Source organism: Fundulus heteroclitus, unplaced genomic scaffold (genome assembly GCF_011125445.2).
Source record: "Fundulus heteroclitus isolate FHET01 unplaced genomic scaffold, MU-UCD_Fhet_4.1 scaffold_36, whole genome shotgun sequence".
NCBI lineage: Eukaryota > Metazoa > Chordata > Actinopteri > Cyprinodontiformes > Fundulidae > Fundulus > Fundulus heteroclitus.
The window spans coordinates 3,414,735-3,431,366 of NW_023396770.1; the positions used below are offsets into that span (position 1 = coordinate 3,414,735).

The 16,632-nt window shown below is 40.6% G+C and overlaps 1 protein-coding gene across 4 annotated transcripts in view; it reads right to left on the reverse strand.

Moving 5' to 3' along the window:
- Positions 1-16,632, reverse strand: part of LOC105917454 (adhesion G-protein coupled receptor G6) — a 97,817-nt gene that overhangs the window by 44,552 nt on the left and 36,633 nt on the right. The window contains exons 7-12 of one of the 4 annotated variants that reach the window (XM_036130427.1): positions 13,071-13,118; positions 7,287-7,334; positions 4,718-4,789; positions 4,358-4,453; positions 3,271-3,351; positions 3,009-3,086 (exon numbers count right to left, since the gene is read on the reverse strand). In XM_036130427.1, the coding sequence (XP_035986320.1) occupies positions 3,009-3,086; positions 3,271-3,351; positions 4,358-4,453; positions 4,718-4,789; positions 7,287-7,334; positions 13,071-13,118 (423 nt within the window). The remainder of the gene's footprint in view (positions 1-3,008; positions 3,087-3,270; positions 3,352-4,357; positions 4,454-4,717; positions 4,790-7,286; positions 7,335-13,070; positions 13,119-16,632) is intronic. The other 3 variants (XM_036130428.1, XM_036130429.1, XM_036130430.1) reach the window with 3 other exon arrangements.

Sequence of the window (16,632 nt, forward strand, 5' to 3'; positions counted from 1 at the left end):
ATTTTTTTGTTCTGTTTTTGCAGTGTGATGCTCGGATCAAGTTGTTTCAGGTTCAGACCTGTAGGTCTCGGTCCAAACTTTTCATTTTGAGTCATTAACAAGTAATTTGACCAAAAATGTCATCCAGCAATATGAATAACAATTCATAAATCTGAAATTTATAAAAATAGATTTTAAAAGATAATCTTTTTGGTCAGAAAACCCAAGAGCAATTAAAATAAAAAAAATCTGACCCAAGACAATAAACCTGATTTCTACAATAAATAAATATGATCTCCATGTTAATAAATGCAACAGGACGACCCATCATCACACGAGTAACAGCAGGTCAGTAAAATAATAAATCGTTAATCAAAGGTGGAAAATGTTAGCAGGAATTGTAAATTATTTAAAGGGTTTTCTGAGAATGATTATATTCAGACATTAATTTGTATGGATGAAACTAATCCTCCACAGAAGCTCAACGTTTTTTATTTGAAGTGACGTTTTATGTGACGGCAGGCTGGGGACATCTAAACTGGCTCCTGGAGCCATTTCAGAACCGGCACCAGCCCCGTTCTGGAACCGGAACCGCTTTGGTGGAAAATCCCACCCCACATTTTTTTTGCCTCTATATGAACTTTAAATGTGGTGCAGCAGCTCCTTATAGATCTTTTCTATTCTTGGTTTTCAGATCAAACAAATCCTAATAACAAAGATCATCTAAGCAAACACAAACTGCACTGCAAAAACAGAGCTAAAAATAAGTCAAATGTTCTCGAAATTAGTGCATTTATCCTTGATTTGAGCAGCTAAATAAGATTATCTGCCAATCGAGTGAGTATTTAGACCCCTAAAATAAGATAATTAGATATACTGCACCTGAAATAAGATGATAAAGATGAGTTGTTCCTATTTTAAGTGCAAAAAATCTCATTCCATTGGCAAACCATCTTATTTACCTGCTCAAATCAAGGACAAATAGACTAATTCCAAGAAAATTTTACTTATTTTTTGTTTAGTTTTTGCAGTGTGGATCTTCAAATGACGACTTCAGTGAAAAAAAGCCCTCCAGACCAACCTGGTCTTGTGTGATTAGCATGTAACCCCTGCATCTAATAACCAGTTCCTCCGCCCAACGCCTATTAGCTGGAAATCAGTCGCTATTTAAGGATTGTCCTTCAGGGTTTTCTGCTAGAGAGCAGAATCTGTGTCTCCTTCGTTACGGTGAGTCCCAATGCATTAAACAAGGCCCAGAGCATCATATGACCACTACCCTGTTTGACAGTAGCTATGATGGGGTTTCCTGAGACGCTGCGTTAGCTTCGTACCGGATGTACCTTTCCTTTAAAAGCTTCCCTCAGGGATCATCAAGGTGTGTGTTTGCTGATGGCGAGACGGGTCCTTCTGCCGATTTTAATCAGCAGAGGTTTGGAGCTCGTCTAATAGAGATAGTTTTATTTTATTCAGCCTCTTCCTAATTCGTGACCTTAAGTGAGGCAGTGAGGGCTGCGGCGCTTTAAATCAGGGGTGTCACATCACATTGGGTCACTTTGGTGTCATCAAGTCATTGAAAGGGCCGGTTGCACGTGTATAAATGATATTTTGGATTTCATAATTTCATTCGAGTTCACATGAAAATGTTAAAAAGTTCACAGTGACATAAAAAGTAGCACCTTTGGCCCAGTTTATACAGTTTATCTGCAAAGAAACTTGTTATTGGGGTGAGTTTCACTTTAAACTCGTCATTCTGCATCACTTCTTTTCTTTTTGGACATTTCTGGGTTGTTTTAATGTGTTAGGGTTAAACTGACATCTAGTGGCAGGATGCTGTTACTATACAGTTAAAAAAAGCAACATTCACTACAGGAGGAACAGTTTTAGCCACTTTATACTCTGTAAAAGGATATATGCCTCTACTTTATGACAAGATATGCCTTTTTTGGCTCTTGCACTGCAAAATCAGATCTAAAAATAAGTAAAATGTACTTAAAAACAGTGTTTTTGTCCTTAGTTTGAGTAGGTAAGTAAGATTATCTGCCAATGGAATGAGTATTTTGGCTCCTAAAATAGGATAATTAGACATCCTGCACTTGAAATAAGATGATGGAGAAGAGTTCTACCTATTTTAAGTGCAAAAATCTTATTCCATTGGCAGATCATCTTACTAACCTACTCAAATCGAGGACAAAGACACTATTTTTACTTATTTTTAGTTCCGCATTTGCAGTGTGAGGGCCTGATAAATTGCCTCGATAGACCGGATACGGCCCACAGACCTTGAGTTTGACACATTTGCTTTAGATGTTCTGGGTCTCTCTGGGACCTCGCGGGGGAATCATTTATCAGCTCCTGGAGCGATTTTGTTGGCCAGTCTTGTTTTTGTGACCCTTTCAACGCAGATTCCCTCACATCGGTGCGTTAAGTGTTGCTTTTTGAGATCTTTGAATCTTTAAGCCTCGGTTAGGCCAGCAAAGCAACACCTGCTTTGTCAACATATGATGTTAGATCAATTTGTGATCAATTTGTGAATGATATGGGTCGATATTTTCATTTTGCATCAATGTACACTGCAAAAAGGGAACTAAAAGTAAGTAAAATTTTGTAGAAATTTGTGTATTTTTCATTGATTTGAGCTGGTAAATAAGACTATTTGCCAATGGGATTAGTAGTTCTACTCCTAAAATAACATAATTAGATATTCTGCACTTGAAAAATGATGATGGAGATGAATTGTTCCTACTTTAAGGGCAAAAATCTTATTCCATTGGCAAATAATCTTATCTACCTGCTCAAATCAAGAAGAAATGCACTAATTTCAAGAAAATTTTACTTAATTTTGGTTCCCTTTTTGCAGTGTAATGGGATCGTGAATCATTTAATCGATGTATTGTTACACCATTAGCGGTTAATCCCTGTTTTACACATGGCCAGGTTGGCTTGGAAGGCTTTTTCCCCCCTCAGTAAACCCAATAATCAATATTTCCTGCATCCGTCATCAAATCAGCGGCGACACAGTTTGCTCTTACCAAGCGGCGCGCTGTTAGTAGCTGCGTGGTTAGTGCTAGCGGAGGAAACGGCTTCAGTGATGCTGCTCGTCTGTTCGGCTACAGAGAAAATGAAACAATCGCTCCGTGTTAGTCACCTGGAAGAGACACTATTTTGTCCCTATGCTGCTAAACGACTGCAACAAAGCCATCTGTTCATGTCGGGGTCCAGTTTAACCGATTCTGTTCTAACAGCATGAACGTGTAAAGGTGAAAGTCCTACTGGCGGAGCCGTCTACCTTACCGTCGGTTGTGCTGCCGGCTGGAGCAGCGACAGCAGCGGTGGGTGAAGGCGTAGCGGCGCTGGTGTCGCTGGGGGCGGAAGCTGAGCAGCACAGCATGATGGGGGGTGGTGGGGGGGGGGGGGGGGGTGTCAGTAACAGATCACACAACCACAGCGGGTCAGTGCAGCAAAACTGGCTCGTTCTGCTCGTTTTTGTATCAGGACATAAAAAAAGGGTCTGTTTTTTTTCAGGTTGGTTTCAAATCTAACGTCTTTAGCAGAAAACCGTTTCCTACCAGTCTGACACGGCTGTTCAGCACCTCTCTCTAAGCTTTGACTAGACCATTGCGACATCCTGATGTAAAATTTGTTGCTGTTTTTGACATCATCGCCCTGTTCTGACACAGTCTGGGATATCGGTCCTGTGTCTGCAGAACAAACCCAGATCAGTAGCAGGTACATGTTCTCCAAACATGCTGCATCTCCTCTCTGCTCTCATTCACCCACAGGACACTGTCCCACACTGCAAAAAGGGAGCTAAAAGTAAGTGAAATTTTCTTGAAATCATTGTAATTTTCCTTGATTTGAGCAGGTAAATAAGACTATCTGCCAATAGAATAAGACTTTTGCACTTAAAATAGGAACAATTCATCTCCATTGTCTTATTTCAAGTGCAGGATAACTAATTATGTTATTTTAGAGATGAATTGTTCCTATTTTAAGTGCAAAAATCTCATTCCATTGGCAAATAGTCTTATTTACCTGCTCAAATCAAGGTAAAACACACTAATTCCAAGAAATCTTTACCTATTTTTAGTTCCCTTTTTGCAGTGCAGAAGTCTAAAGTGAACTAAAAACAGATTTTTCTTCTCCAACCCTTCTACATCCAGTGATAATTGTCTCATAACCCTTCCTAAAGTCATGGGTGGTCAACAGTTGCTTCTATAAGGTCTGGATTTTTTTCAGAAATTTGGCTTAGTTTCTGTAGATGAAATAGATTCATGGTGAGGGTATTTATTGCCTTTAAATGGAGAAATGGGCTTTAATCTTGTCCTGATACAAAACAAACACGAAAAACAGGAAAGCAGCAAAGCAGATGAAGGCTTACCAGAGGATGAGGAGGAGCTGAGAGCGCTGCTGGTGAGGATTGGGGTTAGAGGCATGCTAGAGGCGGGGGTGAGGGGTGAAGGGATGGGAGGGGGTGCTGGAGACGACAAATGATGCTGGCGTTAACACATCCTCACTGTGTTCTGACTGAAGCCTTTAAAAGGACTAAGCAGCATTTATCTGAACTAACTGCAGGAGAGGCAAACGACAGATAAACGGGGCTAAAAACCGAGATGTTTAAACACTATGGGAACGATCAAAACTATAAACTAAAGCGACCCAAATTTACACTGACCAGAAATGAAGGCGTGTGAGTAAAAAAGTGTGAGACGCAGGATGAGGGAGGCTGAGGCTTGCTTACCGTGGGAGATGGCGTTAGTAGCGTGGCCAGAGTTAGTGGAGTCAGTGGATGAGGCGGTGGGAGAGGAAGCGGCTGGAGGAAGGAGGATGTGTGGATGAAACAGAGAAAGATGCAGCGCATGGTGAATGGCTGTGATGCAGCAGGAGTTTAACCATGTGGCAGAAACGAGGTTTTACTGATGGCGGTGGGACACAAATCAACCCTGCAGCCGTCAAACAATTTTCAGCATTTATTTTAAGGTTTTTCTCTTTCCCTGTCCGGTTGTTCAAATTCTATATCAGCTTCAGGAAATCAAAAAAACAACAAGATTATGAGAAAAAGTTGTTTTTGATGTCATTTCATTATATTCTGGCTCTTATTTTATAACTCCAGTGGGATATGCCCTTTGAGGCTGAATCCACATGCTCAGTGCGCCACAATAAAGACCGCAGAAGAACAAAAGGGAACATCATGTGCAGCATCAGCCTGGCGGGTATGAACCGACGCCTGAAGGTGGCGCTATTCCTTAACTTAGGGTCCACAATCAATGTTTAAAGACAGAGACATGCATCAAAAATACACAAATTGGTGCTGGTACTCATTCAGTGGCGTCTGAGCCACTCTGCAACACAACTTATCTGTTCAACCACCTATAATGTGAACTTCTGATCCATTAGAAATATATAAATGCATGTATATATAAATGCATGTATATATATATATATATATATATATATATATTCATGCAACGTCTGTACCCGCCTATCCGAGTCACAGGCTGGTACCCATCTAAATCCTAGACGGGTCACACCAGAGAAACAAATATAGGTTTAATTTCCCTCTGTGATTAATAACATTTATTTTAGAGACCAATAACCCTTACAGTCATAGTTCTGGGCTGCCGGAAGAAGCCGGAGTACCCTGAGAGAGTAGAACACCAAAGGGAGAACACGCAAACCTTTATCATGACGATTTGATGCTGATGTGGTAAAAAGATTTAGCATTTCCTTATTTGCGAAACCAAGACAAGAGATTTTTAATTTTAACATTTCTTCATTTTTGTGAAAACTCCTACTTTATTAATTTTAGACTTTATGCTTGTAATATTATTACTTTATTCTGATCATTTCCTGACCCCAAAAAGAAAAACTAGGGTCTTAAATGTCTGCCGCTGTTATTTTGGGGGGGGGGGGGGGGGGGGGGGGTGCAGACCTAAATGTTTGGTGACTGCTGTACTAGAATAACTCCAGAGGCATGATGATGGCTGCAAAGGGTGTGAGGACAAGGAGGAGAACATCTATCTAAATACTGGGAGCGCACATAGTCAGGCTCAAAATTATTCATAGATTTAAGATTTAAATCTTACTAAAATGTTTCTTCATACTGGAAGTCATTTTAACGCTGTGGAGAAGCCACAGCCAGAGCCCTGGCTTGAATTTGACAGATAATCTGTGGCTTGAGTTAAAGGAAACCTGCAACAAAGCTGCTCAGCAACTATGAAAACAGTTTGATTTCTGTAAACGGCAATAAAGATCGCTAAATGAATGAAAATGGGTTGTTTTTTCCCAAAATGTCTACATTTTTCCATTGTTTTTGAGAGGCTCCAGGCTGTTTTTCAGAAAGAAACAGCCTTCTCGGCTGAATGGAAACCATTTTAAGCTCGATCTGCCAGGGGTTTGGCTGATTTTGGGCTGAACGGTGTTCTCTCTCTCATTCAGAGTGGCATGAATGTACTTGCAGAGCTCAGAATCACAAAAAGTTTCTGGTTTGGGAAAAGCTGAGGCTCAGCACGAAAGCTGAGTTTCTCTTCACCTCTCGAGTACGAACACGATCCCTTAAAAACGGTCAGTCTGAGCTTTACGTCTCACAGCTTTGAGCCCGAGGGATATTTCTCTGATAGAGACAGAAGAAGGTTGAGGGTTTGAATCTCTCTGAGCCTGCCTGCTTTACAGATGACAGCCTCAGAAATGCCCGATGTTATAGGAAAAAACGTCAAGAGATTCCCTTCCCGTACTTTGAGTGCATATTGCCAGGTAAAGAGAAGTCCAAACAAACATCAGTGAAGCTTTTCAACCCCAGAGAAAAGCAAAAGAAAACAACAAATCATCGTCTCTGTACCCTGAGATAAATCTGACAGAGATGCTACCTTTAAAGGAAAATAAACACATCAAGTTCACGCATGAACAGACTGGATCACACGGGTTGTTTATGTAAAAACAACTTCCTGTATCTGTGGGAAAAGTGATACAAACAGGAAACCTTTACACGCGTTACAGCAGTTACTACATGATAAAATCGTGTTTTAAAACAGTTTCACACGTCTGTTTCACGCCACCACATCGTATGGTTCTCATGTGCTGTACGTGTTTATGTGCAACAACCCACGAGGGAACAACGAGGGAACAACGTTCGACATGCAGACGATTATTTAGGTGCACTTTAACTCAGAATATAACGCTCAGATATCTATGAAATCTTTCACAAATGAGGAAACAGATGCTGGATTGAAAATACTCATCCCACATGATGTTTGCAGTTATATCATTTTTTTTAATTTACCACACAATAGAGGTGCGTTTAGTTTTCCTACCTGAGCAGCCCGGTCCGCCCGAGTCGCAGCCCGACGTTGGTGTGGAACCTTTAGGGCACAGAGGATTCAAAATTAAAACAAATGTTAAAAAGATGATCCTTCCACCGAATATAAGAACAGCAGCACAACTGGAGATATAAAAACTTTACACAGCCTGATTAAAGTGACACATTAATGTAAAACAAGAACCTTAAGGAGTAACTTCAGGCCGTTTTTCTAACTTTAACATGACCGTTAACCCGCGCCACCCTCTTAGTTTATTATTCAAGGACCTTTTTGGACTAACAAGTGTTTTGAACAGAAGTTCTGCCGGGTCTCGCCACGGACCAGTTCAGTTTGCATCAATCCAAACCTTCCTCTAAGAGTTGATGATCACATCAGGGTTATCTAAGCAGAGTCTGCAGCACTTTGTCTTTATAACCCCGTTGGTTGAAGTCCTTCTCTTTCCATATTTAACTTTTAAAGTTTAAACAACAAACTCTCCTCGTCTTTGCTGCCAGGCGCATAAAGTCTAAAATCCTCTTTTTCTTTAATCCAGCTTCCGCCCACACACCAGGCTCTACATCCACAGAAAGATGAGCAGGAGGACCGGCGGCCACACAGAGCCGGGACCGTTTCAGAGGAACCAGGTGGAGAGTTTTGTCTCCAGATCGTTGTCAGGATCATCTGAACCTGAAAGCTCTGATCTGGATCACATCACCACCATAAAAGTGTCCGGCCTCCTCCTTTTGGAAGCAAACAGGTAAGATCCGCTACGTCGGACTTGATAGAACCAATCGAAGGCGTTATTAGCTGCATCAGGTCGGATACAGTTGGACACGTCAGATATTGGTGACTGACATTTTATTGCATGTTAGAAACACGGATAAGTCAAGAGAGCAGTCCAGGAGGTTTAGAGAAAATTATTGTTGCCCTGCACAGATAAGTAAAATGATCCAGAAAGCAGGCAAAATCCTTTAATATTCCCAGACACACAGCTGGAAGCTTAATGCTGATACCTAAAGGTGATTAAAATCATTACACCACCTGGTGGCAGAAAGAGGAAGCTATAACCAGGAACGTGAGGAGGCAGCGTACACAAATCATGACCCAAAAGAAAATAAAATAAAAACAACCATCACCTCATAGTGCAATAAAGTGAAGCTTGTACAGTATGAAATACATAAAGATTATAAAACCTAAATGTTCAATCATCAAATACCACCTCAGTCTTGTGTTTAACACTTCATGAATAACATAAATTACCCTTTCTTCTTACTCTTGTATTTTGGTTTTAGTAAATAATCGGACCAAAACTCCAGCTACATTCACAATCGTCCACTTTAAAATACTACAATACATAACATTAAGTCAGCAGAAAGCTTCAACATGGCTTTCATTAATATCCTATTATTTTTTTCTACTGCAGAGTGTTTCAATATTTAATGATTTAATGATTAATAAGGGGAAATGGACAGTTCAGCACCATGGACAGCAGCAGTCCAGAGGTCAGATTTATTCTGGATTATTAGATTTTGTCACCATTTCAACGACTGGACTCCCATCTACAATGAATTATATTGTGTTTAATACAATAAAGAAATTAGCACCCCCCCCCCCCCCCCCCCGTAAATGTTCTTGTTCAGCTCCTGTCTGAGAACATTTGCACCAAGTCATAACAGAGGCTCAGAGGGGGCGGGGCCTTTTCTATTGTTGGTCCTGAATTGTGGAATAACGGCCTCTGCACATCAGAGAGCCTCCTTCCCTGTCCACCTTTAAAACTCGCCTTAAAACAAACTATTATTCTTTGACTTTTACCACTAGCGAGACTTGGTTTTCATTTAAAATTTTTTATTGTTTCTTTTACACATTTCCATGCGTTATCCATGCGCTGTACATAGCTTGTAGCGATGTACAGCGCTTTGTTTGGTCACGCTCCTCTAAATCTCAAAGATTGTCTTATTTAAAGGGTTGAATAATTTCTAGACTGCAGGAGTCAATAAAAGGGCCATTTTGTGTTAAATTCTGACAAATATCTTGTAATATTATTTTTTTGTCATATTTGTTTAGTATAAAAACTTGCTAGGATGAGTGTTATTATATAGTAAAGTAGTATTTTTCATCTTGGCCAGGACACTGTTTGGATTTGTTTCCTGAAAGAAAATAACAATTAAATAAATTAAGCTTATTTAGGGCGAGGGCTGAATAATGTAAGTACAGCTGTGTAGTCATTCTCAGTCCTCATAATAATCAACTTTGTCGGTCATTGCATATTCCAGTTAAATGTGTCCTCTGCATGTAGGGAGCAGTGGGTCGCCACTGGGCGGCACCTGGGAGCCTTCTGGGCCAAAGTTCTTGCTCAGGGACAGAGTGGCAGTCTGTGGGATTCAAACCTGGGAACTTGAAGCTTTCCCAGGATACAGGTGCTTTGCTCCAACCACAAGGCCACGACTGTAGCAACAAAGCTTTAAATTGTTAGATATTGTTTCACTTATTAAGGATAATTGGGAGCGCTGGACTGATGGATGGACGGATGAAAACTGTTCCTGATCCTCAGCGGTTTTGTGTTAAAGTCCATATTTTTAACCGAGCTGCAGTGTCTAGAGCTCAGGAAAGAGTCACAGCTGTTTTCATTTAATACAGCTGATGATCTCAGAGCTCAGAGAAGGCCGGCCAACAGCAGCAGCTATAAAACCTCCATTACAGCCAAACTGAAAATGACAGAGTTTGTGAGGTCTGACGCTGTGAGATTAAACCGACTAACGCCACCGGCTGCAGGTCGGACCATAACTTTCTGCTCTCATCCTGTCCGACATGTCCAAACGCTCCATTTATACAGGATTTGAGCTAAAACACGGGATTTCAATTAGATTTTCACCAACTGAGCTGCTTCACTGCTTCACTGCCTGACAGCTGCGCCGTTTCTGCACAAGATGATTCATGGCACTTAAAACACAACTCAGGGGTTATAAAAATAAATCAGACTAAGTCACAGATGAACATTTTAAACAATATTTTAAGAACTCAACTATTCTTTTAGAAGGAGAACATTGTCAGTGATGGAAAGAGGAAAGAGTAGAGGCGGAAAGGAAGCGGCCAAAATATGAAGCAGAGCGTTAAACGTGGCGGTGGGAGAATCACGCTTTGAACCAAAGATACCCAGACAAGTTGAGCTAATTCAAGGTTTTTCTATTCAGCATAATCTTCAATCAAATTGTATTTTTTGTTTTCTTAACGCTATTAACGTGAAACTAAACCTGATGGACAAGCATAAAAATTGTTTTAATTATTTTTACACGTTTTGGCTGACTTCATTTTATCTAATAGACCTTTCCCGGTCAGCAAGCCTTAAGAGTTAACCATGACCATGAGCCGAATGTTGTCTTTATTAGGATTTTTATTTTTTTATCAGGACATATTATATAATTCTTGTACAGCTGAGCTGGAAACAAGACGTTAAAGAGGAATAGAAAGCTTCAACATCCTCTCCTTATAGTTCTATGTAATGATTCTTAAATCAGGGAGGGAAAAATCCAAGTTTTCCCTGTGAAAAATTTGCAAGCATTTAATTTTAATCAAATCTTTTTGGCGTCTAACGGATAAGGAAAGAAAGCAAAGAGTTTTCCCTAACAGAGGACACCGCTGACATGCATCTTTGTAAAAAGCTGCAGTGGTTTCCAAAAGGAGCAAAAGGTGAAGCGGGTTGCTCTTCCAGCAGCTAACCGTTAAATAACCAATGAGCACAGCTCCACCTTCGCTCAGAGAACCTTCGCTCAGAGATGACCTCCAGGTTGCCGTCAGAGATGGAGATCAGGAAGCGTCCTGAAGACTCTGACAGGCTGACTGACAGCCTCTTGGTGCTGCTGTGACAGTACCGGGCCCGTGCGTCAGCGCCACTCTGACTGACACCGCAAACACCAGAACCCAGTCTGACAAGTGCTCGTCAAATCTTCTGGAGCCTGCAGGGAGGATGTTCTGAAGAGGCTTTCTGCTGAGTTCTGCTGCAGGAGAATTTGTATTCCAGGAGTCCTCTGAGGATGATGAGTCCGTAATCTGAGTAAATCTGAGTATCTGAAACAGGCAGGTTTCAAATGATGCTTTCAGCTAATAAGGGAAAAAAGTATCCGAACCGACCTGGTCCAATGTGAAGATGCAAGCATCTCCTTGTTAAATCATGAGTTATTTGTGATTCTAAACATTATTCAGCCTGCTTACTGTGTAATGTGTACAAATCACCTAAAACAGAACCTGTCTGACAACACGAAGTAGGCTAAAAAGATCTCAAGAATCAACATAGCATATCCCGATCTAAAGAAATTCAAAAGGTCCTGGCCATCCATCGGTCTTGAAAGGGGTGCAGAGCCATTTCTGAGACTTCGAGGCGTCGGAGAACCAAAGTGAGAACCGCTATGTACACACGGATAGAACATGGAACAGCACAGAACCTTCCCAGGAGGGCCAGCCTTTCAAATTACCCCAAAAACTCACCAGTAACTCATCCATGAGGTCATAGGACAGCATCCAGCGCTCTCACTTGCCTCAGTAAAGGTCATGATTTAACGATAATTGGCAGGATTACTTTAATTTATGGACCCAACTAATCTATCTTTTGGAGGAATGATAACAAGAAAGCAACAAAACATGTAAGAGACACAGCCGACATGTAGAAAGCAGAACTTTTAGCTTTTTAGCTTACGTGCAAATCATTAAATGTAGCAAAAAACTAACACTGAACATAACAAGCAATTCCCAGAGGGAGACATGGCAGCATCGTGCTGTGAGGATGTTTTCTCCTGCAGGCCCAGCGGAGCCGGTCAGAGCCGACCCACTAGAATCCAGGAAGAAACCCAAGAGAGCCGCGGTGGAGGTTCTCTGGACGGCAGGAAAACTGCCCTAAAAACACGATGAGTGGTTTAGATGGAAGCATATTAGTGTGTTAGAATGGCCTAGTCAAAGTCCAGACCTAAATCCAACTGAGAATCCGAGGTCATACTAGAAAAATGATGTTTAATGATTCTCTCCGTTCACCGGTGACGAGACGTGCCGCTGTGATTGGCTCCACTAGAATTGGTCAGAAGGCTTAATACCCTACAACTAATACTAATATATACTAATATAAACGGCCTGCCACACTTTTCAGATTTTTTAAATACAAAACAAACATACAAACGAATAAAAACAAGCAACAAAAGAAAAAACACATTTCAAAATCATATAATTTTCCTTCCACGTCCCGAATAGCTTCTACCTTGGGTTGGTCTATCTGATCACATCAAATCCTGGTAAAGCAGAGCGCGGATTGTGGTTTTAAGGCAAAACATCTCTTACTCTGTTACATTTAGACCAAGTTGGCCCATTTTTGGTGGAAACTCCCACAAGCAACCAAAACCGAGTGTTTTGGTTCTGGAACTGCTCTCAGATTCATCTGCGTAAGACTGGGATGGGTTAAAAATGGGGATGTTTTTCAAATGCGTTGATTCAACCTGAGATTTCTCTCTGCTACATCTTGAGTTGGTCCACTTAGCGGTCAAGTCTCCACTGAAACCTCAGTAAATGACCCGGTGTGGATCGTTTAGCTCATCTGAAACTCCCACAGCCAAAAGAGCAAGGGTTATTCTCAGCAAACGATGTTAGTCCATGACTTCTGAGGCATTTTACTCACGTTTCACAGATACCGCTGAGCCTGGTTTACACTGACATGACACTTATGGCATTAACGTCACAGGAAAGTTTATGCGTTCGTTTCCATGCACAAGCAGAATGACACAAAGCTTTGAGTATTAAAAGCGTGTTAGCAGCACTCACCACTAGTGGGCGCAGCAGCAGTTAAGTGAATGCAATGAGGATAGCAGACTGTGAAAAGAAGAGAAGGTTAAACATCAGGTAAAATCGTCACATTCAACAGCTTTACAATATGACAAACGTTCCTAAATTATCTGTTTTTTATTGCTAGACACATTTATTTCTAGATGTTTACAGCAGGTATTTGTTCCAGTGATCAAGCTTTTTAGATACGTGCATAAAAACTGTCAGCTAAAGAAAAGCAACTGGGAGAAAACCTTTTTAAAATGATCTGTTTTCCCACATAGTTGGTTCACTTTTAATGGCAAACCACCAGTTTGGACCTCAATCAAACCGAGCCGTACCAAACAGAATGGATGCTAAACCGTGGAAAATAGCTCTTCACTGCAAGTAGCGTTACTCTGGTTCTAAATGCAAACTGACTCCACAATCTGAAGGGCAGCTTGGTTGTTTAATTCATTTCTATAAATGTAGATTTATATAATACAGTCATATTAAATAAATTAGAATATCAGTTAAAAGATTATTTCTGTAACTCACTTCACAAAAGGGAAACATGTTCTACATTTTAATACAGATGATGGTGTTTTAAAGCCTTTATTTCTGTTAATTATAATTTATTTTCCAACTCCAGCTAACAGACACACCATTTGAGATTAGAATATTGTATTAAACCAATAAAAATGCACATTGTTTAATGTAGAAATGGGGGATTATTGAAAAGTATGTTTGATACCAGTTTATAGGTTGTGTTTTAAAAGGTACTTTTAACAAGGAAGGACCTTATAAATGCATATTCTGACCTATTGAATATGACTGTATATGAAGCAACCATTTTGCTACTTTCATTTCATTTTTTTTTTATTCTTCCAAGCTCTTTGGGAACCACTTAACCAGACCAGATTTACACCCATTTAGACCCAACAGTTTAGTTTAGTAAAGAAAAAACTAACGAATGTCAGGAGGTAAGAATAAGAATATTAAAAAACGAGAAAGGACTAAAGAATGGAGAGGAAACCAGAGAGGAAACAAAAAACAGGCTAGGAAATGAGAAATAAGGAAACAAGACATTATGTAACAAAAAAATAATGAATGAAAAAATAGGTAAAGATAAAAGAAAAGAGGAAAAATTAAAGAGAAATTAGGTGATAAAGTAAGAAAGCAGCAAGAAAGAAAACCTGACAGAAACAAATGAGGAAGAAACGAATGAATGAAGACAGGAATGAAAGAAAGATGTAGAAACATGTTACAAAATTTATGGAGCAAGGAATGAAGGAAGCATAGAAGAAAGGAGACAAGAAAGGAAAGAAGGAAGAAGGAAGGAAAGAAGGAGGGAAGAAAGGAAAGAAGGAAGAAGGAAGGAAGGTAGGAAAAAAGGAACAAAGGAAGGAGGGAAGAAAGGAAAGAAGAAAGGAAAGAAGGAGGGTTGAAGGAAGGAAGGAAGGATGGAAGGAAGGAAAAAAAGAAGAAAGATAGGAAGGAAAGAAGGAAGGATGGAAGGAAGGAAGGAAGGAAGGAAGGGAGGAAGGAAGGAAGGAAGGAAGGAAAAAGAAGAAAGGAAGGATAAAAAGTAGGAAGGAAGGAAGGAAGGCAGGCAGGCAGGCAGGCAGGCAGGAAGGAATGAAGGAAGGAAGGAAGAAGGAAGGAAAGAAGGAGGGAAGAAAGGAAAGAAGGAAGAAGGAAGGAAGGTAGGAAAAAAGGAACAAAGGAAGGAGGGAAGAAAGGAAAGAAGAAAGAAAAGAAGGAGGGTTGAAGGAAGGAAGGAAGGATGGAAGGAAGGAAAAAAAGAAGAAAGATAGGAAGGAAAGAAGGAAGGAAGAAGGAAGGAAGGAAGGAAGGAAGGGAGGAAGGAAGGAAGGAAGGAAGGAAGGAAGGAAGGAAGGAAGGAAGGAAGGAAGGAAGGAAGGAAGGAAAAAGAAGAAAGGAAGGATAAAAAGTAGGAAGGAAGGAAGGAAGGAAGGCAGGCAGGCAGGCAGGCAGGAAGGAATGAAGGAAGGAAGGAAGGAAGGAAGGAAGGAAGGAAGGAAGGAAGGAAGGAAGGAAGGAAGGAAGGAAGGAAGGAAGGAAGGAAGGAAGGAAGGAAGGAAGGAAGGAAGGAAGGAAGGAAGGTGACTGCAGTGAGGTTCTCCACTGATTTAAATCACAGCTTTTCACCAGAGTTTCCTGCTCTTCACCTTTCGTTCCAGTGTGTTTTTTTCTGCTCTGCTGTGGGACAACGGCACACATTAAATACTTTATTCTGAACATTAATTTATAAAGCTGTATAAAAGTTAAAGTGCAGGAGAACCTGGAATCTCACTGCAGAGTCATCTGTTTAGTAAAAGCTGCTCCATAAACATGGACCTCCATTCTTCCCCAGAAACAGGGCTGGCAGGAGAGAAAACCCACTGTGGCACCAGATTCCACCCTGCAAACCCACACAGAGGCTTGTTCTGTGGATGTGTCTGTCTGCAGAATGCGTTTTACGGCTACTGTGGGTACAGAAACTGTGGATGTGTGAATAAATCAGCACACTGCGTCCCTCTAGAGCCGCTCCGGAGTCCATAACGGGAACTGCGAGAGAACTGACACAAACCCAGACTGGTCCTCCGCCAGCAGGCTTACTGGAAACCATTAACTCGCCATCTGAAGGCACAATGTACCAGGATTGGACTCAAATCTCTAACAGCCTGAATAGCTTAACACTTTAAATTCCTGTTAGATGCAACCCAATGTTCTGCATAGGGACCTGGACCTGGTCTTTCCACACCTCCTGGTTTTTCCACCCAGCTTTAGATCCTGCCTGTATGTTCCACCAGGGACCATTATTGCCGTATTGTTTCCTAATTGACTGGTTTTCTATTATAGCAATAATTTCCCCAGGATGTTACTCTGCAAACAAGATTTCCTGCAGAGAAAGGAACCACTCCTGTGGACTGATCTGGAATAATGTGCTCTGACTTTATACTTACACTGCAAAAACAGAACTAAAATAAGTTAAAATTGTCTTGAAATGAGTGTATTAATCCTTGATTTGAGCAGGTAAATAAGATAATCTGCCAATGAAATAAGATTTTTGCACTTAAAATAGGAACAACTCATCTCCATCATCTTATTTCAAGTGCAGTATATCTAATTATCTTATTCTAGGGGTAAAATGACTTGTTTAATTGGCAGATAAGATTATCTACCTGCTCAAATCAAGGACAATTACAGTCATTTCAAGAAAATGTTACTTATTTTTAGTTCTGTTTTTGCAGTGTAGTGATGCGTTACACCGTGTTCAAAGAATCTGCAGCTAAAATAAACTGTAAAGACATTTTCCATTAAATAGTATACTACTTTGTTTAAATGTAATAAAACCCCAGCTCCATGCACACCCATGGCTCAATGACTCATAGTAAGTTGGACTTTACCTGACTCATTGGTATTTGAGCCTTTTTACAGTTTCAATGTAATCCCAGTTTCATTCATTAGGTCTTTCGGTTCAGCTCCACAGAGGCCTGGTAACGAGACATTCCTTATATATTCAGGTGTGTTGGAGCGCGGATTTATTTCAAAGTTGCAGGATAGAAGCGCTTAATGA